General features: G+C 42.2%; 1 protein-coding gene across 1 annotated transcript in view; it reads right to left on the bottom strand.

Moving 5' to 3' along the window:
* Positions 1 to 131: 131 nt before the first annotated feature.
* ephb2b (eph receptor B2b) overlaps positions 132 to 23,869 on the bottom strand; it is a 114,591-nt gene continuing 90,853 nt past the window's right edge. Inside the window, exons 6-16 of the mRNA XM_070849149.1 lie at positions 16,720 to 16,844; positions 15,296 to 15,458; positions 13,311 to 13,419; positions 11,554 to 11,618; positions 9,773 to 9,895; positions 9,362 to 9,609; positions 5,312 to 5,527; positions 4,726 to 4,875; positions 2,741 to 2,934; positions 1,727 to 1,882; positions 132 to 573 (exon numbers count right to left, since the gene is read on the bottom strand). Of these exons, the coding sequence (XP_070705250.1) occupies positions 465 to 573; positions 1,727 to 1,882; positions 2,741 to 2,934; positions 4,726 to 4,875; positions 5,312 to 5,527; positions 9,362 to 9,609; positions 9,773 to 9,895; positions 11,554 to 11,618; positions 13,311 to 13,419; positions 15,296 to 15,458; positions 16,720 to 16,844 (1,658 nt within the window). The 3' untranslated portion in view covers positions 132 to 464. The remainder of the gene's footprint in view (positions 574 to 1,726; positions 1,883 to 2,740; positions 2,935 to 4,725; positions 4,876 to 5,311; positions 5,528 to 9,361; positions 9,610 to 9,772; positions 9,896 to 11,553; positions 11,619 to 13,310; positions 13,420 to 15,295; positions 15,459 to 16,719; positions 16,845 to 23,869) is intronic.

Raw genomic sequence — 23,869 nt, 5'->3', positions numbered from 1 at the left:
TAGATAGACTCCTTGCCTTTTTCGCAGTTTTTCTTTTTTTTTTTCTTTAAAAAATTCTTTACAAAATTAGCAGAACAAACAAACCAAAACAAAAAAAAAAAAAATAGTTCAACATCAAATGAAAACTGGTGGAAGATTGAAAAATGAGTTGCTGGTCACTTCTAACCTCCCGTGTTTCTAGCTCCAAAAAGGTGGGTCGGCCGTGGGCCCTCTGATGCCTCATCACACGGGCTTCTGTTTCCACATGCTCTCCTCAGCTGATCCCGAGGATGGAGGGAGAGTCAGGGTGAGGGGATGAGAGGAGGAGAGAGGGAAGTGGAGAGGGGAACGGGGGATGAATGCTAGTCTGGTGGGAAGTCCAGACACACTGTAATGCGATAACACATCCACTCCATCCTCCGCACCCAGAGCCCTGCATCCCATCCGCCTTTTTTTTTATCCCCCCTCTGCTCCGCACGGGAGGGTCAAACCTCAACTGACTGGATCTGGTTCATCTGTGCCCGCATCATCTGGACGCTGTTGAGGATCTTCTTTTGATGGCCTGCTAACGTCACACCAACCCTCAGGATGTCACTGTGAGGACAGACAGAAGCAGATGTCAGTGCTGATGACACCAAAGACTATAAAAAAAAAGCCTGCAGAATCTCTCTATCTCTCTCTATCTACATATCTATATAACAAAACAACATAACATATGGAGGCATGACAAGACGGCTAGCAGAAAACAGCTGAAAAAATATATACGCATATGAAAACTGATATGACAGAATAGTAACAGGCATGAAACACTGTCATTTAGCAGAGAAACAGCTGCGTGTTCATCCATCTCTGAGGCCAGAGAGCTTATATAATCCCAGAAAAAACGTTTGAATGCCAGTTTAGTGTATTTTTCTGTGACTGACTGACTTCCTGACTGATGTGGTTGAACCCCGCCTCTCTCATGCCGCCAAACCAAATGCTAAGAATTACAAATTCACAACATCTCATAGACTCCAGTCTACCAAAGACACAACATTCATTACAGAAGTTAGATGTTACATAAAGATGACAAAAAAAAAACAAAAAACAGGAAGCTCCACTTTGTATCAAAGCATCAATGTTTGACATAAATCCTGATGTTTGGAGCTGATGCCAAACATCAGGATTTACTCAATTTTTGGTTAAACAGTTTCTTATCCCCAAGACAATGAAATTTCTCTCTCATAATTCTAAATCTCAGCGGTAATCACCCTTATTGGATTACACATTACCATCTGTTTTGTTCAAAGCACTGAGGTTTCATTAACCTTTGGCTCGTGACACTTTTATCTCCAGGAAATCATTTTGAGCCGTTTTTTCTACAGGTGGCATTTTTAACATGCTTATAATTTGCATGTTAGGATGATTTTCATCCTAATATTTTGGTTACTAAACCCCAACTTGAAACATTTCCTCTTAATCCCTAAACTGAGGTCAGAAAGAGGCCTGCTAAACACATGTCAGAGAATAATGGGCAGTGTTATGGCTTCGAGCTATTGTGCCCACTGTTCAGCCTAACAACTGCAGTATTACGATCTGCTAATTACATGCAGTGCAGCTAGCGTCTTTTATAACGTGCCAGAGGCAGAGTCTGGTGCTCTGACAGATTTTAGGGGTATACGAGACTCAGCGCACACGCCTCCTGCAATCCTTTTCCTTATGTTTATCAGACCCAGAAGGAAGGAAGGCAGGAATCATCAGCACTTACTCCATTGTCATCTGAGACACCACATCAAAAGTAGTAAAGTCAGCGTTGGCGAAATTGTCTTTGTACTGGCCCATCTTGATGGCGTCCAGCCACTCATCCACAGTGCTGAAGCTGGAAAAGTCTGGGATGCTGCGGTCCAGAAGAGGGAGATGAACACTGAGGGGGATACAAGCAGGGGCCATTAAGAATAATGATGATACAAAGTGGCAGGTCGTCAGCCCAGACCACCTGCGTATGATTCAAGCACAAATTATTACATTACATTTTCAAAAGGCTAGACAGAACTTAGAGAATCCCACTGGCCTTATCCATGAACCAATATTTTCCAAACTGATTCCTCATAAAGTGTATTTTCCAAATGAAGTGATAGGCTTCAGGGAGCCAATATATCCACTCAGTGTCTGTGGAAAATCTGGCCCTCGGTCCCGCACTCCACCACAAATGAAAGTACAGACAGGGATAATGGAAATCAGTAAACCCTGGCTCTCGAAGGAAACTAACACCCAGAGCAGAAACACTTCAAAATGTTTTGTTTTGAAAATTGTACAACTGCTTCAATCCAGGTTTTTGCCCCAAGCATTTCGTGGGAAGGATTTGATCTATCAAACCGAAAGGCTTTAATTTACATAACCGCTCGGCGCCAGGAGAAACAAGAGACACTGTGTTTGGAAAAAAGTGAACCAGGCCGCGGATGGCACTGCAGCAGGAGCACGGATTTCCTGTTAGGAAGAGGACAGCCTTCACATTGAGAGAAAATCAAATGCATATTATTGTTCTAGATGTTATCCGCATCAATGTGAAATAATGCTAGAACCTAAGGCCGGCCTTGTGGGACACCTACAGAGACGAGATAAAACACACATGCAGATAACGTACAGACAGTGAAGGGCAGAGCAAGACAAAGAGAAGAACACACATTTAACACTGGCTACACTGCACCATATGCTGACAGACGATGCAAACACAAAGAAATCACATAGTAAAAATGTGATCAACAGCCTTCCTGCCGCTCACCCTGAGGATAACGGGGTCATGGCCTTTAGCGTGTTGGGATTGCGGATCATCTTGTCGAGGTTGTTGACAATCTGGCTGAACTTGGGCCGGTTGTTGCGGTCCTTTTGCCAGCAGTCCAACATGAGCTGGTGCAGCGCACTGGGACAGTCCATGGGTGGAGGCAGCCGGTAGTCCTGCTCTATGGCATTGATGACCTGCAGGGGGAGACACAGATCTCTAAGGGTTGCTACGAGGCTCTACAAAGAGGAGATCAAATGATGGAGGGGAGAGAGTGTTCGATCCAGTGGTGGAAGAGGTACTCCTACCCTTCCCTTAAGTAAAAACACCAACACATCAGTGTAAAAATACTGCACGACAAGTAAAAGTCTTACATTCAAAAACTCTGCTCCAGTAAAAGTACAAAAGCATTTGCAACAAAATGTACTTAAAGCATTAAAAGTAAAAGTAGTCAAAAAGCTAGAAAATGGTCCTAGTGACTGTTATATTATTATTTACTATATTATTTACATTACTGGGTCGTTAAATATTTTGTATCACTGAATAAGTAGCATGCACTGCTGTGGCTGGTTGAAGAGGAACTAGTTTTAACCAAACAGTAAGGTAGCTCCAAGGGTCTCGACATAAACCTAAGAGGTTGTGAGATGATTTGGGATGATTTGGGGAAAAAAAAACAACTAACTTTTGTAAGGGGTCGCAAACCAAAAAGATTGTGAACCATTGGTTTAATCTTTAACACACACACACACACCACATTTGTCTCTGAAATACCGTAGAAGTACTCCGCTAAGTAGCATTAAATGGAGATACTCAAGAACCTCAAACTTGTATTTACATTCAGTGCTTGAATGAATGTAATTTTGCAAAACTGACGTGGCCCTATTGACAAATACCCTCCTAGGTTGTATAAACATCATAAGTACATAATAAATATGCTATCTGACAGTTTTTGCATAATACCCCCAATTAAGTCAAGTTCACGACAGCCACATCTAATGTGAAGTAAACAATCTGATGAACACATAGCAAGAGCATCTGTGCCTCTCACCATGTGGGGAAAACAACTGCTTTAGTTATTACTGCGTGTTACTACTTAGTTATTCCTTAATCCTAAATACATGTGAACATGCAGTAAAAATATATATATATATTTGTGCACAATCACCACATTAGTTTTTCGTGTGAAGAGTTGTTTAAGCGTTAGGTCATTAAGAACATAAACCTTATTCCAGCGACCTCACACTTCTGCCAGCTGCCAGCTTCTCTGGCCATTACAAAGTGTTTAATGCTCTCTCTCACTCTCCGTAAAACTACATTAAAAATATGTTTAACTTAGACTGGTGATGTTGTTGGTCGGGGGGCACATAGAGGTGGTGCACGGTTAACAGAGTGAGACAACCTGGAGGACACTTGTGATGAGGACGCACAATCCTCTGCTCATTATCGGGGCCATTAAAGGAGCTCCATTCAAACCCAGATTAATCTCATTCATGAGACCTCCAAACGAGGACCCCGATGGAGCAGAAACACTATCTGGAGCTGCTAATAAGATAACTGTTGAGGTCCTCAGTCCCTCTTAGCACATTAGTGTTCTCACTTTCAATTTGAAACTATTTTCATTATCTCTCTCCCCATAATTTGCTCTCTTCTCTGCTACCCAGAGGGAGATAGGAAATGGAGGCTCCAGTCAAGAGCAGAAATTGTCCACCGAGCACTGCTGTGCATTTCAAATGATCTGATTATGTCTCTGTGGCCAATGCGGGGGGATTTTCACATAAAAACCCGAAAGTGAAAGCTGCTGTTAAGCTAAAGGAAAGCAGACACAATGACGAACTGTATCTCTGAGGAGTCTGAGGGTGTGATGAATCTCAGCAAGCAAAAACGCATGAATGTGAGGAGACATTGTTTAAGAAAATATTTAAGGGGCAAAGTTGACTGAAGATTCAGCAGTAATTCTAAAAATGACTTTAGGCAAAGTGAATTCATACATCTTGATTGGTCATGTCCCAGTAAGGCCTCTCTCCGTAGGACATGACTTCCCACATGACGATCCCGTAGCTCCACACATCACTGGCAGAGGTGAACTTCCTGTACTGGATAGCTTCGGGTGCAGTCCATCGGATAGGAATCTTCCCTCCCTGCGAACACAAAGGGCACAACCTCAGCGAGGGAAATGAGACCGAAACCTGACCGTCACAGTGTCCTGGCTACGGAGAGAGACACCGTTCACAGCAACAATGCTGATGGTAATCCAAACTGGGAGGTGGATACAACAAAACCCCTGGGAGTAAAGTGTGGATGGAATACTGGAGAAGGAGGAAGGGAAGAACAGGTGAAGGGGTGATGTTTGTCTCGATAGGGAGAGCGGTGTGGGAGCGTACTGTAGTGTACGCTCCGACCCGGGTTAAACAAAACCAACTGGGAACACCGGATGAATGGGATTTTCAATCAGGGCAGTTCAGATAGTGTCAGACAGGTTCTCATTCACAAAATAATATACTTAACTTCTTTGAGCAGGCTGTTTGACCCTGCTTTAAATGTGAGGGGAAGGCAAGACTTTTCCTCATTTCTTACCAGAGCACTAGTGTAGGTGGGGTCTGATGTATCATCCTCCAGGAAGCGCGAGAGACCGAAGTCTGACACTTTGCACACAAGGTTGCTGTTGACCAGGATGTTTCGTGCAGCGAGGTCGCGGTGCACATAGTTCATGTCGGCCAGGTATTTCATGCCTGAGGCAATGCCACGTAGCATGCCGACGAGCTGGATCACAGTGAACTGCCCGTCGTTTTGCTGTAAAACAGACATACTGTGTTAATAACACTTTATTTCATGGGGCGGTTCATAGAGAGGACGCGGTGCAAGAAATTCGGGGTCATCTGACGATCAATATATTCTCATTGTCAGGCCAGCAGCATGATTTCAACATTCCAATTTCAGTCATATATACAAAAAAGATAGTGGCCTTGTTAGTATGCTGCTTCAGTGTCGAGGCTGACGGGCTTAAAGCAACACAGACTGAACTGCAGAATTTGAAAGATGCAATAATTCCATTTAAAACCCTGCACACAGTGGTTGTAAGATAACACACCTCAATAAAATCTTGTAAAAATAACAATAAAAATAAAGTCTTGTAATGATTCTTTTAGAACTAATCATCTATGCGCCTAATGTTTACAAAATGCGCCTTTAATATTACAAATTACTTCCCACTTTTAGTCCAATTAAAAGCACTTAATTTTGACGCAAAGACCATTTAATTTTTACTTGTAACCCAACCCCTTTGAGGCTCATGCAGAAGAGTTACTTTGTCGTATTAGTTTCTCCGAGGAGTCCCTGCAGGATACGAAGCGGCGAAGTTTGGGTTGGGCTCAACTGGCCTCAGTGGGGCTAAGCTGGGTCTGGCTGGCTGTCTACAGCTGTTCCCCTCCATGGTTTGGTGAGGGCTTTACCCCATGCACGGGGAGCGTCTGGAGCGGTGGTGCAGCTGTGCCTCCAACTGCGCACACCTGCACTCTCCCCACCACCCACCTCGACACCAGGAGAACAGAAGATTCCAGAGAGTGGAGCATGGCAGCTCCGGGGGGACGGGTGTGGACAGACGGAAAGGCCAAGAGAGGGACTCGGAAGGGCAGGCGAGCAGGCCCCCGATAAGCCATATTAACAGTCTGCATGACCGCTCCGCTAGCCTATTTCTCTTTCAAACACTTTGCTGCTCATTAGCCCAGCGGATGCTTCTCCTCACGTCAAGCTGCTCTTCCTCGTGCGCCACAGCAATTAAGCAGAATGCATTATTCATGAAGCCTTTCTCACAAATTCACCTTGCCACCTAATCTGTGTGCTGTGTTTGCATATACTTTAATTGGAAGGATTCCAGCAAAGTCTTTGGGGTCAGGTTAGGTGGAAGAAATAACCAGGAAATTGTAGAACTGAGTGATTCAAGGTCTGGCATGGTTTATGTATATAAAAATGTCTTGTATCAAAGACAGACTTTCATTTTCTTTACTTTCTCTGCTCATAGTTGGCTCCAGATACCAATCCAGCTCTGATCGATCTTTTCTACCAATTGCCTTTCTTTCTGTTCCCTGCAGGTTACTGTGCAGGAGGCTGCAGGGAAGACAATCCTCCTGCAGGCAGATCGGTATAGAATGCAGTGGCCATTTAAAACAAGCACCCACCAATCGCCTCGGAGAAGACACAAACCACGTTCACAGACTTTAACACTGTCAGCAACTGTTGTCATAAACTGTCACCGTGAGGTGTCGCAGAGGTTCCCTGTTGTTTTGAATAGAATGTGCTGTCAAATGTGTTTAGCAAACATCTACATATACACAAACACCCTTCACTGCGAGATCAAATTCCAAAAAGAGCTGATGCTTTGTGTCTCAGGGGTCGGATGCAGAATGCAAATAAAGACTGTGAACCCAGCCTGACAGGAGCTTGCATGTCTTTTTCTTGAGGATGGTTTTGATGTAGGCATGCAGCAGAGAGCTTAAACTGACTGTCAGGGTGGGTATTAAACGGGTGGAAATCATTTAAAGAGGTACAGACTGTTTCCAGGCAGTTTAATAATGCTGCTGAATTCTTCAGTTACAGCGATTAATCATTAAATGGTTTGCATTAACTGCATGCACAATCTAATCTATATTCTACATTTCTGTATCTGCAAGACAACAACTTTCTTTTGTGCAGTGCTTATGTACCGCAGTGCATCAAACAGCATAGCATATATTTTTTATTCCAAGAAAGGCCACGACTTAAGTTATTTTATGATATGGCATACTCACTACACTATGATACTCCCTGTGTCACATTAAAGAGAGAGTTCCCATTACATCATTTGAAGTTAATCTAAAAATAAACCTTTTCTGGCAAAGACACTCTCAATTTCCATAAATCAGAGGCCCTTCACTACTCATTCCAAAAATGCAAAGACAGCAATTAGAGTTGAGGACAGCATCCAAAGAAAAAAAATTGTCATATTAGCAAAAAAATGTTTTTATTTAATTTACATCCCAAGACAGATGCTGAGGGGCTGTGTGACATCTCATCTCATAGCCAGCTTCATTTTAAACATCTGACATCTCATTTTAAGTCTTGCAAAGTATTTGAATTATTTATGTGGGTTGTAAATGGGGGAGCACGGCCACTTCTTCGCACCATCCTCCTCCGGTTAGATTATGAAAATTAAAAATCCCATGAACTTGTGAACAGTGCATATTTCTTGTCAGAGGAGTCTGGGGAAAACGAGCATGCGATTCCTGTATGCAGGACTGTGTGTGTGGATGCAGAACTGCTTAATCAGCAAGTGGACTAAATGTGTGGTGAATCCAAAGCAAAAACATCAAAGACAGACAAAATTTCCTGGACTCTAACAAGCAAGACCCTGTTATTCCGCGGTTCTTTGTTCAGACTGACAGAGAAAATGTAAAATATTGAGAGAAAAGCAAGAAATAAATCAATACTAGAGGAAAACAGATATTCTGCGAGTGTCGATAGTGAAGCGTGATTGCACAGAGCTGAGAACACCTCTAAAGCACTCGTGATTGACACTTGAATTAAACAGGAGATTCTGTGAATAATAATATTTACTTGAAGTAGGATTACAGTGCATGGGTGTATAAACCATATCAAATTACTGGACAAATATGCGCTTACGCAGAAGAGCGTGTGTTTATGTGCAACAAAGATATGAATCCTTGTTTGTCAGAATAGCTTAAGATAAGTACTACTGAGGCTGAAAGATCAATCTTTTTTACAGCAAAATCGCAGTTCTTAAACAGCAAGGGCCGCATAACAGTGTCTTAACAATCTGTAGGAGGTGAGCAATGAATTTACTCAGCTGTATCTGATTGATATTAATTCTGTGAGTTGGCAAAAACAACAAAGGAAGAAATCTTGGCTACTGTCTTGTTTATTATTTATATATGCTCTTTGCATGGAGAGGGTGATTTCCACTTGTCATTTTCTGACCAGAAGCAAACAGCTAGCTTGGCAGTTGTTGAGCGACACTGACCGACCGGTTGTCAGAAAGTTTCCCATTTGAGATCATCATATAATTTATTCAAACTTGCAGCTTTTCAGAATAAAAGCTCCGAATTGACACCTACAGGATTCAAAGCAGGGATAGCAGCTGTGAGTCTGAGAAGTTAACACACATAGATAACATTATTTGTTATTTACCAGCAGTGTCATTATAACAATATTGGCCAACTATGCAACTTTTACCGCTAAATATACTGCCACCTTTGACTGTCATGATTATATTTATCGATGCCAAATATACAAATACTTATGTAATAAGCGTGAGCTAAATGTGAGCTAAGTTGGTCAGTTCTCCAACAAAACGCTGGGCAAATTTACTTAGAACGTAAGGATTCTCTGACTGAGTGTGAGGACGAGCAGCTTCAGATTCTACTGAAGAAACCATACAGGTCTGTGATTATGCTTGACATAATCACGTCTTGTTTGATGCTATGTGGACCACAAGCACGGGCATGTAATGAAATCTGTCGAAAGAAATTGCAATATTGGCCGCAAAGTCCAAATAATATATTTTCCTGTGATCATTACGCTCCAGGCGAGTCACAGAAACAACAAAAACAATACAAAAATCTGGATGCTTACTCTGAGGAAGGAGTCCAGAGAACCATTCTCCATGAACTCGGTGATGATCATGACAGGGCTGCTCTTGGTGACCACACCCTCCAGATGAATGACGTTGGGATGGTCGAACTGGCCCATGATGCTGGCCTCACTGAGGAAGTCCCGCCTTTGCTTTTCCGTGTAGCCAGACTTCAGAGTTTTTATGGCCACAAACATCTCCCTTTTACCTGGGAGCTTTAGGTTACCGCTGCACACCTCTCCAAATTCTCCTGTGAAGAGGTGGTATGGGGAAAAAAAGCAATGTTTTTAAGATATGGGCAAGTATGAGGAAGCAGCTTTTCTGCATCAATTTGTACTTATAAATCAACTTAAAAACCAAGCTGTTTTACAGTGTTGTATTCCGTCCACGTTTCAGTCAGATTTTTCCATTACCTGCACCAATGACCTGTTCAATCTTCACACAGGATATATCAATCTCCTTGGCAAACTCCCTCACAGCCTCGTTGGGGTCCTCATATGTGAACGGATCAATATAAATCTTCATTCCTGGAGTCACTTGGAAAAAAGGAAAGAGCCTCTATAATATTTGATTTTTGCAGTCGTGCTTACACTCCTACGGGCTTGACAGTCAAATGCATTCAGGCACATTAGCAATCAATTCACCTAGCATTCACACACCCCTGGGCAATTATGTGATTTTTTGTAGGGCATTCAGGCGATGAAGGTTGAAAGATTTAAGAGGTAGTGTAGTTACAAATGGTGGTTATGACTAGTGCATCATGGCTACCATGTAGGTTTTCAGCTAGCAAGGACATGGTACCTCTGGTCTTCTTAGCTGTGATAAGGCAGGTTAATATATATATATATCATTTCCTGTGAGTCATAGGGCCATTAACACTCAGGAGAGAAACCTGGGCCCTATATCAGCATCGCTCAGCTCCACTCAAAGAAATAAATTGGCTCTCCTAAGCCCTGATGCCAGGTAAATTGGCTTAAGGTGGCCTTTAAGCGTTCAGGGACTTAAGTGTCCCGAGTTTTAAATCCGATTATTCGGCTCTCACCTCCACATCAGGCCTCGGGCTATTTGAATGGATACTGAACTCATGCCTGGGCTGCTGCAGAGCTAGAAGAGCATGCACAACGCCTCAGAGCCTGGCACACAACACTGAAGAAACGTGCTGTGGAGATGAACAGATGGAGAGGATCTGACCAGGCAAAACCCCCCATTACTAAAACCCTACAATCTCTTCCCAAGCTGAAGCACTGTTCAACAGACCTCCCCCCTATGATGGCAAAGACCACCAACAACAGGGGCAGAAGTCTGAACTGTGACTGGTGCGAGGAACGGGATGCACGCAGGACGCGCTGGCTTCTGCTGTTAATGGCAGTGAAATACCCGAGTATGGCACAATTTTCAATGAATCACAAACTGGGGTTCTTTGCACAGCGTGATCGGATTATATTGAGAAAGCTATTACCTTTAGAGTGGAATTAACATAAAAAAGGTGAAGAAAGGTGGTAATTACACAATCAAGTGAACAAATTAAGACGGGGTCATAAACTTATGATGGAAAAAGATCTGTTTTTTTCCCAGTCATGCAGGGGGAAGATGGATTAGCTTTAATATCTTGGAGCCACGGAGAAATTACTTCTCAGCTCTTTCTCCCAGATTTATTTCTGCATCATTGTCATTTAAGCTCCATGCTACTGTACTGTATGAAGAAGGAATATCATTGAGAAGTTCCATTCATTCACCAAGTCTTTTGAATCTTTTTAACAATGGCAAATGACTCATGTGGTATTAGCATGCAAATGGTGTTAATGTGAGTAAAGACTGACCTATTTCCACTACAATGGATTTAGTTAACTATGAAATGTGACGATGCACTGAACACACACTTGAACACTGATTTTGATGTGGTTAAATCCAAGCTCGGAGTGAGCACGGTCAAACAACAGGGAGGATTACTCGTAAGTGGGGGACGGGCAAATGAAGCGGTGCTGTGCTGGGCCGTAGCCAAGGACACCAGCATGCAAGGTGGTAGCCATGGAGACAGGTGTGTGAGGCAGTGGAGGGCTGAACGATAGCCATGGAGGTGACTGTGTGAGATGGTAGTCATGGAGACAGGTGTGTGTGTGTGTGTGCGTGTGTGTGTGTGTGTGTGTGGTGCTGAGGGAGGAAAGCAAGCAGAGTGGAGTGGTGGTTTACTCACTGTGGCCGCTGGTGTAGTGCTGCAGTTTGTCTGTGTATTCTGAATCGGCCCTGTCAAAGCCACGCCTCCTGGGGGAAAAACAAAGAACTCTAGCTCCGGTTCAAAGAGAGACAGCAGGGAGGGGCAGAAACACAGATCAAACACCCCCAGGCCTACCTACATTAAAGATACACCGACTAAGATCACATAAAGAGCCAGGTATTTGTGGATAGGCAAGCATTGAGGGTATTGCAGCGCTGGAAAAGGTAGCTTGCATAGTTTGATAACAAACAGAGACAGCACAAGTGAGGATAGAACTGATAGTTCTGACCTGGATGGTAGAGTAATCAAAACTATTATCTAATATATGGATGTCTTCATCACAGATGGGAAAAACATGGAGCAAACAGAGGGATGCACTGCTCCGATCTGCCAAATCAATATTGGGGTTGATATTGACGTTCAGATCGGGTATCTGCCACAATAAATACAGCCCCCTTTGTTCAAGTCATTATGAAAGATAAAAATAACTGAGAGGAAGAGAGCACGACTATCAGATCAGGAATCTATATCTGCAAATGGCAAAAAGTTACTGGAATGTGTAACTTTATCTTTAGATCTGCGCCTCATGCAAAATAAACAAAGCTAATTACGACCACAATTTCACACCACAATCATCGTAAACGTGTATGTGTGAAATGTATTTACAAGTTGGGAAATAATTGATACATATTTTCTAATTGATATGTCAAAATGATTTTTTATGACTTTGGCTGTATGAGAAAAGGCACATCTGTTATCTTTTGCATGGAACAATCCAATTTTCAAACTAATTTCACACTTTTACTCCGCACTCGCTTCACCATGTTGTGAGGTATGAGGCATCACTTCATTATGACGATGTGCTGGAGCTGCTGTCAGCAAAGTTGCGTGTCCAAGGTATATTAAAGTATCTTTTTAGTTCTCTGATAGGGCCATCACAGTGCATTAGAACCTTTTTATTTCTTCGACTGCCTGTCGGTTCTCCAAACTCTCAGTCACGCACTCTTTCATTTTGTCCTGGCGATACTCCCAAACTATCCCACAATGCAGTGAACAACCTATGCCATTCGGCGGTCATAATCCAAGATGGCGATATGCTACGAGTATGAGTACACACTCATGTAATACATGTACATGTTGTACATTCCTCTGTGAATCAAAATACTGTAAAGGAGCAAAGCCACAGTTTTAATATGCGTGGCCCCAGTGGGAACTGAAATCCCAACCTTGGCAGGGTTACAAACGTTTGATTCTAAATGAGCAGGAGCACCTGCAGAACTTTAATGTTGACTTTTATGTATTATTTCTGCTGCTGAAAGACTGGAATTCATTAAGAATTCATATCTTTCAACCCAGATGGTTTTATCTCTACAACTCACAATTACACTATGATTTAGAATCAGAATAAACTTTATAGGCCAAGTATACATACGAGGAATTTGACCCATTGCTCTCAATGACCTTTAACACTGTTATAAGAAATACTTTCAGGTCAGACAGAAACTCAGCTACAAACTAGAACAAAGATAATATAAACATGTAACTATTATGCACATACAAGTAGGTCAAAAGTAGGTCACATTGAACATGTAATGTCTATATATATGTCAGACCGCTTCTGTACACTATAAACAAGCATACAATAGTACGAGCCTGCAGATTTCATACAACCTTACTGATTAAAAGCAGAGCGTACAATTTGCCAGCTCAGAAAGACTGGGACAGGAATGACTCACCGGTTGCAGACGATGATGATGACGACCACAGCGATGAGGAAGACCAAGCCAGCAGCTGCAGAGCCGATGATGAGAGGTAGCTTCTCCTGAATGCTGGTGTTGTATTCCTCTACAGACAGAAAGAAAAACAGAATAAACACATACATAAACACAGTGGCGGACACACACACACACACACACTAACATACACACACGCACACTCACGCAGAGTCACAAGCTGAAACATATGGGTAAGCATCTGAGCCACTGCATATGGAGGGAGCAATGGGTGACAGACACACATACGGCTGGGTGAACCAGTGAGCATCCTGGCATCTTGACTGGCTGCATGGACCATTTTCCAAAGCACAATGAATGTGCTCAGATGCCGCGGATATGGACAAATCATCTGGCAGAAAGCGTGTGAAGTGAGGGGAGAGAGCATGTTTGGGTGAGACCCAGACTGATCAGGCAGCCAAGAGCAGGAATCCAGCTACTGAATGGGCACACACAGTTAGGCCCAGACCCTTCTCTTGAGCGCTGGGAATGACGCACAGCTTCACAGTTTTAGCCAGATACAGTGTGGAGTTGGTGATTTCCCCACGGTGTTATAAATATTGTATTCTAAACAGTAGAACACTGTACTGTCATTTTTAAGTACTGTATGAACGTTTAAGAAATAGTTACTAATTCATTCTAATGTGGTGGTTAAATAAGATAAGATAAGATAAGCTTTTATTGATCCCACCGTGGGGAAAGTTCCCTGTTATCGCAGCTCAAAAGACAAAGCAAACAATTAAAGACAGACTAATTAAATAAACATAATATAATATATATAAACATTATATTCACTAATTATTACTAGTTAGCAGATATAAGGACAGTGTGATCAACAATTACCATTTTTTCTATCAAGAAATGTTTCATATAGTTCTGTTTTACTATATTATCCATTACATTATATGAATATATTACCATCTATATTATCCATGATTTCAGCCTCCACTTATGGGTGCCCACAAGAGGAGTTCAAGTTCAAGTTGTTAAACCATACATTAATAAACACTTGGTTAATTATATGCCTTTTTAAAAAGAAGAATTTATTAGTGTTTATTTTGAATATTGAAATCAGTAACGCAAACACCCTGGTAATACAGTAATCAGATTTAAAATCAAAAAATTTGAATCAAACACAGTTTGATTGTCTTTGTTTTGCTCTCTGAGAGAGGCTCATTTTCACCTTGTGCTGATTTTTTACTGCACTCATCACAGAACTATGATAATGAGCGCCTTCTTGCAGCAGGAAACAACAATCGCTTTGAACTGATCTTCTTTTCTTTAAGAAATAAACACTTTTCAGATAAAACTGAAAACAATGAGCCTTATTTATAAGTTTGCTCAATATCTACAGTTTTTAGTCAGTTTAGATATGTCTTTAGTGCTGGGATCTGTGCGTGTGGCGGCATCAAGGATGTTTGTACTCTATGAGTTCTGACTAATGATGGCCCTGGGCACTGCAGGCTGAAGGAAATGAGATGTTCAGAGGGGAAAACCCAGGCCTTGGCTCTGACATTAACCTACATGACTGATGTTTACTGAATGTTTCGTCTTCTCCCAGCCGTGTCATTGTACAAAGACAAGACAACTCCCACCTCATCCTTGACTTAAAAGCTTACGGTGGCAAATAGCAAAAATCTATCTTTGGCGAAAAGATGTGTTTGTTTGAGAGGAGGACCAAACAAGGGGAAGAAATCTTCACTGTTGAAATATGAATAATGAAAGAATTATTGGAGTATAATGTGTGGGACGTTTCCTAATGCTGAAAAAAGACATGATGAAAGTGAGAATATGTTTTTAAACCACGCTAATCTGGTTTTGGAGTATTTCAACTGTTTACATCACAACATGATTCCCTTTCATTCCTGCAGCTGTCCGTATCCATAATATACTACATGAGAGGTGATAACAGCTCTACGTGCTTTGGTGAACACTGGCTAAATTCTCACCCTCAGTCATGGTCTGAAAGTACAGTTTGCCACTGTAGCGTCCAAACCCAGCCACGGTGCGGGCCCGGACCTGGAACACGTAGATGCTTCCTGACTTGAGGCCACGGATGACCACTGTGTTGGTCTGGCTCCTGACGGTGGTAGCGTTATGTTCTGATTGGTCCTGGGAGAAGAAAAACAACATGTTAAATTTGTGCACATGAGTAAATAACTACGTAATGACACGCAAATAACTCAGAGGGAACAAACAGCATCAGGGAGCATGATCTGTTTTTGCTGCTGTTTTAAAAAGAATATTATTGATGGTATAATTGATGCATGATTAACAGCTTTTTATTTTGGTGGATAATATTATATTGTACATATCTTAAATGCACCACACAGCATCTGCAGATTACATTTTATACTGAAATCCTGTTTTCTTTTAGATCTGGCAGTGTCACCGTGATATTGAGAACAGAAATAGGCAGTGATACTCATCTCTACATTTATTTTACAAACATCCACAGTAACCACAGAAGAACTAATTCGCAAAAATTTGCTACCACAAAAATGTGTAATGTTTGATAAAGCAGCAGGACTGAGAGAGGCAGGCTTCCAAGCAGCTGCAGTTAAGAAGGTAGATTTGATGGCAGTTTCAGGTCAGGCGGTTTTTTTGAGCCGTGCCTTCTGATGATCAGAGCCTTATTTCACTGCCATGCTCCTCTCCTCCAGAATTCTGACAGGTCTGAGAGCGGAGACTGAGACTCTTTTAGCTGCTCCCTTCAACCCACTACTCAGTGTGCACTTGTGAGCCACAGCAGGGGCCGGGACAATTGTTTTGACAGCTCTCTCCAGCAGTGTCAGGAAAGGGAATTATACTCAAAAGTGGAACGGCTCAGCATGTAGACGAAAAGCTCAACAAATGCTGCGTATGTGCACAGGTCTGCGCGTGCGCCTGGATGTCTGTGAACGGCTGTATGCGTTTTTAGTGATCTCTGTGCTCGAATCAATGCACACTTATGACTGCGAGGCTTCTTGTGAGAAACTATGCCGATTCGGTGGAGCTTGCCCCTTGAATACTATTTTTACAGCAGTCAGCGCAGCATTGTTTCAACCACAAATCTCTGCGCATCAATCCCCAGTGGCTCTACTTCAGGGCTGAGCGCGGTTTCCTTTCCCAGTGAGTGACCGTGATTATAATTGAAAGAGAATGAGCAGAAGTTCTAAGCAACGTTCAGAAGCTCTGCCTACATGCCTTGTAGAGATGTGCTGTTATGCAAACGAGCGTGAGGAGATATTCTGAATTTCAATGCACGACTAAACAATAGAGTCAGTTCTTACCACCAGTGTTTCATTTATTTAGCTGGAGAGGGAGAAAGCGAGATGGACCTTGTGTTTATGTGGATCAATGGCGGTTTGGAGGGAGGCTGTGTTGCTGATACCTTTTCATAATACAGTAGCTCGTAGTCCAGGATGACTCCATTAGGCTGGTCAGGCTGGGACCAGGAGAGGGTGATGCTGTCCACGGTGCGACTGACCTGGTGCATTATGGATACTGTAGACGGAGCTGCGAGGAGACAAAGGCAAGCGTGTTAAGGACGAGGCAGATCAATCACAAACACTTCACAGTCACGCGCAGAGAGATTTTACAGCATCTTTAATCTCACAGACAAACGCCACGTTCCGCAAAGGTGTAGCACGTAATGCCATAAAATCTGTGTAATATACTGCACTCTCCTTTTAGAGAGTCTCAAAGCTAGACGTGCGTAGCAGGTTGGCAAGTTCAACATGTTCCTACACCACATAAGCAGCTTATGGAGCCTCCCAGTATCAACTGTGATTAATTTGCGCTCGTCCTACTGCTGATATCAGACCACCTTCTCCAAATAAATCTTTTTAAATCGCCAGACCACAAGGTATTACATGAAGTCGGCCCATTTGTCAGCCGCATAAACTAAACAAACAAATAGCATAGGTCACAGTTGTGCAACACAGAATCCCTTTTGTGCAGCGTTTTTGTCCTTCACATTTTATTTAGTTGTAGTTGTTTATGCATATTTACTTGTAGATGACAGCTTAAAGGGCCATGGCATTGGTTTTCCACGCTCCAAATTGCATGTGTTTGAAATTACTGCCAACAATTTTTTTCTCCTTTCTACTTTCAGTTTTTTAGAGTATTCTCTTAGCTTCCAGGCACATATGAGTTCCCCGTGTCTTGAAGGAGCAGTATGAAAATCAAAACATTCGAATATTTTTAAACTTGCTACATACGGGGTGGCCAACACATGTTTATTTTACCAAATAACATTATCATTGACTGTCCTTGAGGTTTTGAAAACTATGTGATGGCATTTTTATGGTCTGAATTGAACTGCAACCTTTTTAATGCAACAAACTTACAATTTTACAACGAATCTTTTACAACACAGTTACTTGCATCTTTGCCTTCTAAATACTAGGTACTTAAACAGTCCTTTAACAGCTGCCAGCAGACACAACTAAATTACTTTATATCAGTCACACATTTCCTTAGAACAATATCTTGCTTTGATAGTTTTTTCAAGACACACACATCACTGCAGTTTTTATTTTTTGAGCCCATTACTCGATTTTATTTACATGTTTTTGAGCGAACACAATGTTAAGGCTCAGTAGTAGACTAAATGACTTGTTACATCATGGGTGGCCTACTATAGTCTTGCATAACCCAGTGACCTAAAACATTGTGCATTCCTTTCAGCACGACCCCGAGTGAGGGGGCTTGATCACCTCAAGTCCTCCAACAACCATTAAGATTAGTTCAGGGTGCCGTGGGTCAGTGTAAAGCTAAGAGAGACTGAAGATAAAAAGCTCTGTCTAGGGAGCCTGGCAAGGCCTGCAGGCCTCTATGTCTGAGCCTCTCTGTATGTGTGAAAGGATGGGGTGGGTTCGGGGAGTCAGAGAGGGAGGGTTGCTGGGCAAGATTTATGGACACCGAGCTCCACGCTCATCCCCTACAGGCCCGTGCTGCACACACATGCAGGCCTCAGCCAGCAGCACAGTGGCTCCCCTGAGTCCCAGCAATAAAGAGTGAAGTCTCTTTACCGCCACGCGTTCTCTATGGAAAATCCACTGACTGGGAAACTACGACTGCCACGCCTCTATAATCTACGATTCTAAAGCTGCATGTGTGTGGTTTAAAGTCTTCTGTGTGTAATGTTGATTTTGTTGTTGTTCATGTAGAGAAATGCTTACAACTAAGTATCAAGCAGAGGTGTCTTTGCAACTCCTGTCCCGAAGCAGGGGAGAAAATATAGTGTGCTAGTGACCACAGTGAGTCAGACCCGATGATAAAAAAAAAAGTCCCTTTTATAACCTTACTCATTCTCATCAGCTAATCAGCCCTGCCTTGCATGCCCTCTGACCCAAACAGAGGCATCCATCTGAGGCAACAAATTATGATGTCTCGTATAAACTGTGATGGTCAAGGGACTGAGTGCGTCCTCGTGCGCTGCTGCCAGCAGATAATAAATAGATGTTCTGTATTTCATCTCAGCAAAGCACTTACACCATGATGGTTTGTGGCTCTGCAGCGTACATACATCATGCTCCTTTCCTGGAGCCGGAGGTACAATATTGTATACAGGACACCAGATTCAGGAATCTCTTCCATCTCACTGTACTCACGAGTTTGTTTGCCGTCACAAGACGACAGCCTAATAAGGCAAACAGTTACTCTAAGGGGAACTCACGAGTATCCCATTACGGATGTACATATATTCAAGACTGCCACATGGCCTTTTCCTGCATAGCATTTCCATTAAACACACGGCACAGCCATGCCTAGTAACCTGATACAGGGCCAGAGAAACAAAGGCAGCTCATGTATTCATGTACAAAGGATGGATACATGCCAACATGAAAAGCTGTTGGAGGAGAACACTGTGGTTTTCTTCTGCTAAAGGACAACTTCCAGACAGTGGGGTGGCAGTCGCCATGTCTGAGCTCAAGAAACCGATAAGGGTTGATGTAACAGAAAACAGAGATTAAATTGAGGGAACATTAACATGACTTTTAGAGCTGTTCAAAAAATAAAGCGTTGAGACGTTCGGCTTGTAGGAAAAATAGCAATCCAGCTGGCTTGTGTATTTCAAGTCAATTAAGTACACGCATTTCAAGCTAAGCTGACATTCCACCAATTGGCTGAGGAATGCAGTGGTATGCCAAGTCAATGTTTCATTGCAGTAAGGCCTACAGCAATGATCCACATATGAAAACCATTTTCGTACATCTAATTTACGTACTCCAAATCTACAAGTCTCCATTGTACTCCAAAATCTTTCAGTGTACCTAGAATTTTTTTTTCCCCCCAACTTAATCTATAATTTAAAGGGTTGAGTAAATACTTGGTTTTCATTGAGTCAACATCATCCACTAAGTTATGCCACTAAATACATGTTGTAGTTGTTTCAAGCCATTTTCTTTGTTGTTACAGTAATTATTTTTAAATCGTGCGGATTGCACCCCATTAAAGACAATTAGAAATTAAAAACAAAGATGTAAGAAAGTTTCCCAGTCATTTATGTACTGTAAGCCAACTCATCATAAACTATGTCAAGTCAAATCAATTTTTTTCAAAGTGGGTGAGCTCCACTTTCACTGGATGCTTTATTTATAGATTTTCCCAATGAATGCCCTATTCATGTTCTTAAAACTAATGGAGCGGTTATAATGACAAAGACAGGGATTGTAAGTTTATATAATTAAATTAGATGGCTGAATTGTAAAGATAAATGGCCTTGATGATGTCTCTAACAGCAGTTTCACATGGACCGCAGAGGACTGAGAGAGAGCAAACACACGAGTCACAGACATGAGGGGTGCTAGTGCTTATCCCAGCAGATGAAATATTTCATTGTTGTTGCATACAAAGTGGCTTCATAATCCCTGTTGGTCGGACACACAGCACTCAACGTGGGGTGGTGTGTTCAACACCAGTTCAGTTACTAACAGAGTGGGTTTAATTTTTCGTCTTTTAAACTCAAATATATCCAAGTCTGCAAACAGCAGTGAATAAAGACTGAACATGCTGGGGCCTGAGGAGGGAGGGGACGGGAAGGGCCCATTTTAAACTTTCAAGGTTGTATATCGCATTGCTTAATTGTGAGATGATGGGAGGCCCCAGCTGTTGTCAAAGAATTAGGTTTCAGACCCCACATCATTACTCAGCCTGGGATCTGATATGAAAGATGGTGCTTTGGAGTCTATTCTAGCATGACGCTCTGGCCTTGGCCCAACAACTGGGAATACAAAGGCCCTGTTTTGCTCAACATGCCTAATAGACGTTTTAGTATTATGTTTGAACACCTAGTGGGTTCCCTAATCAATTAAAGATGGAGTTTACAGGGATATTTCCACTCATTCAAATCAAAGCAAGATTTAATGGGGCATGCTTCTGCTAAGACGCACACAGAAGTGAGGCTTTCATCCATCCCAATAATTTATGTCTCTATTATCTTTTCATATACTTTACTCTTTTGGAGGACTTTTCCACCCTCTCTTTGATCATTTCTTTGTGTAGGAGAGCTGGATTTCTACTGCTAAGCCTCATTACTAAGTACTGCAATGTACATGATGGGCATCTTCATTAAGCTAGGCTGGTGAAGGGAGACCATTGTGGATGGGTGGTAGCAGAGGGAGCTCAGTCATGGGTCCTAAACATCCTCTTTGGGCAGATTTCCAGGAGTGGAGAGGGCTTCAGGTGCTCCAGGACCCCAAAGACACCCACAGTAACTATTATATCAAGCCATGCTTGAAGGAGCAGGGGGTGAAATAAAAAAAATCCAAAAAAATCACAGCAATCAAAGTAGCGGCTTTAATTTCCTGCAGCTGACTTATTTTATTGAGCCACCTCATGGTTTCAATGCTTTTTGCTTTGGTTCTGTTTCAGTCTTTACAAACAAACACAGAGAAGAGGAAAAACCTCCAACATTTGCTGGCGTGTGAATCATATGCTTCTGAGAAACTACATGTTTAAGGTCTTTTATCTGCATCTTTCTAACATCCTGATGTGTCTATAACCATGTGGCTCTGATATGATTAGACGTTCTGGTGCAGAGAGCAATGCTGTGATTTGGGGAAAATGGGGGAGGTAGCGAGAACAGGTCAGGGCTCGTAAATCTCTTTTCCTTTTCATTGTAAAAATCGGTTTCCCCACAGTGCAGTCTCTCCCAAAGGACTCAAACCACCTGGTCCTCTACCAGGCAGCCTCCCAAACGGGCTGCCACTGCTCCACTCTGTCCGACTGCCGTCCGTTTATGAGCGGCACTTCGAGCCGTCTTAAAGGGAGAGGCCCATATTTGCATGTACTTTTAGCATGCTGGCACCCTGCCCTGCTCCCCCAGCTGCAAAGGATTGTGGGTTTTACATCTATAAAGATTTTCCAATGCAGTAAAGCTACGAAAGTGAGATTTCAGTTCATCAAGCTTTAAACCATCTGCACTGGAGAAGATTGGGAACTATAATACACTCATATACACACCATAAGCTAATTCTAAAATAGGCTCTTCAGGGCCTTGAAGAGTTTTCAGATGCTTGCAGAGGTTAGGGTTTAAATCTAAGCCAAGTCTGCAAATCTGTGGATGGAGATACAACCCAGATAAGTATGTATGGAGGCAATGCCGCAGAGGAAATGAGAGACAATTCTTTTGCAGCTACTGAGCTGAACGGCATACAATCAAAAGAAGCGCTTAGGGATTCGGTGGATGTCGGTGGATGATGCTGGATAAACTTCTCAGTAGTTGAGCCACTTACAGATTCAAATGAATTTGGAATAGTTAACAGTTAATGATATACGGACTCTGATAAAAAAACACAAATAGTCCAACAGTGGTTTAAGTGATGCAGCCAAAGCATCTCACAAGAACATCCGCAATATTGAATGCTTGTCCCCACCTTGAAAAAAAGTTGGTGAATTGTGAAAAGCACCAAAGATGATGTAAAAAATAACACTTGATCATTCAATCCTTTACAAAGTCTGATATGTTCAATTTTACAGTTGTATTAGAATGTTGTCAAGAATTCAAACCAAAAAACAGCGATTATCTAACAAGGTCGAATCTAAATGGTTCATGAAAAGGTTCTTTTAATACAACAAACTTTGCACATTCTGAAAAAGCCATGTTAAATTATTAGAACAATGTTTCTTAAGACCTTGGCGCTATAAACATTTCAGATAGATTGTTATAATGCAATTTAAAAAGTCTGTTTTTTACAAAGACACACAGATCTACTGTGGTTCTTCAGTCTCTCGGGGCTGATTTTGGGCTGAACAGACACAATGTTTGAGCTGTCTGCCACAGGGATGTGGAATGAGGGTTTGACTCACACAGCTTTGGGGGAAACTGGACTCTGTTTAATCAGCAAGCTGCTTTTCTGCATTTAAACAACTTCCAAACTGTCCACAAAAAAAAAAAAGTCCACAAACCACAGAATGCATGTCAATATTCTGCAACATTGGAAAGGCGAGTGTGGACTGCAGTCCTCTTTTTCTCAGATTCTTTTCAACTGTAAGCAAAAATGTTTTATTTTATCAAGTTAATGGTTTTGTTAGTAGAGGAAACAAAATAGAATGCTGACATGAGCAGAAGAGATGAATGGCCGTTTCAAAAAGATGTAAAGTGGATCGACTCTGTTCACGGTAACGTGAAAATCGCCATTAAAACAAAGTACAAAAAAGAAAAAATATGTACTCCTACATAAAAGTTTGTGGAACACGATTCGTGCATGATGTGTCCTCAACCACTACTACTACTGAGAAGTAAATCTATAATTGAACATCTGGAATCTCTGAGCACTTAGTATGGGTTGCTTCAAAATGGAGACCTCCTGAGAAACGGGGACCTACAAGCCCAGTATTTGACTATTCTGTAAAGCGATGCCCTGATTCGTGCTCGTTCACATTCAATAACTCACATCTAGGAGGCAGTCACCACTTCCTACCGATGCTACTGAGCAGCCCCAAAGTAACAATTTTCCAACATAAACAAAATGTGGAAATTGCACATCTGCTCTGGTTCTATTTCAATGACATTTGGCTTAACGTCGAAGACATGTTTATCTACACGGTATTGAGATTGCTGCAATGAGTGGCACACAATAGCAAGGATTATAAAAGATCATCTCCGCTTATAAAGTTCCTGACCCCAATTTACACATAAAACCTTCGAGGGGATGATAGTGGATGCAGATCCGCACGATCATCTACTACTGAGTGAATCGAGGCTACATTAAAAAATGAGAGGCATTAGTGACATATGAGTCGGAGCAGGGGGAAGCAGCTTGTCGTGTTCAAACCGCAAACTCCAGACAGTGAGGCAAGACAGTCGCTCAGACAATGACGACTCTGTTTTTCATCCACCTTGAAAGGAATACTTAATCTATATGTCACCACAGGAACTTGAGCGTGTTTGGCAGAGAAAAGGACAGAAAAAAAAACGACAGAGAGAGAGAGAGAGAAAGAGACGAGAGAGGATTAAGGAGACAGAGATGGGCGTGCCGTTGTGTTCATCACAGATCCATTTCCTTAATTGGTGAAGTTAACTCCATAAAGTT

Source organism: Pempheris klunzingeri, chromosome 2, assembly GCF_042242105.1.
Source record: "Pempheris klunzingeri isolate RE-2024b chromosome 2, fPemKlu1.hap1, whole genome shotgun sequence".
NCBI classification, from domain to species: domain Eukaryota; kingdom Metazoa; phylum Chordata; class Actinopteri; order Acropomatiformes; family Pempheridae; genus Pempheris; species Pempheris klunzingeri.
This window is presented reverse-complemented; position numbering and strand designations above follow the sequence as displayed.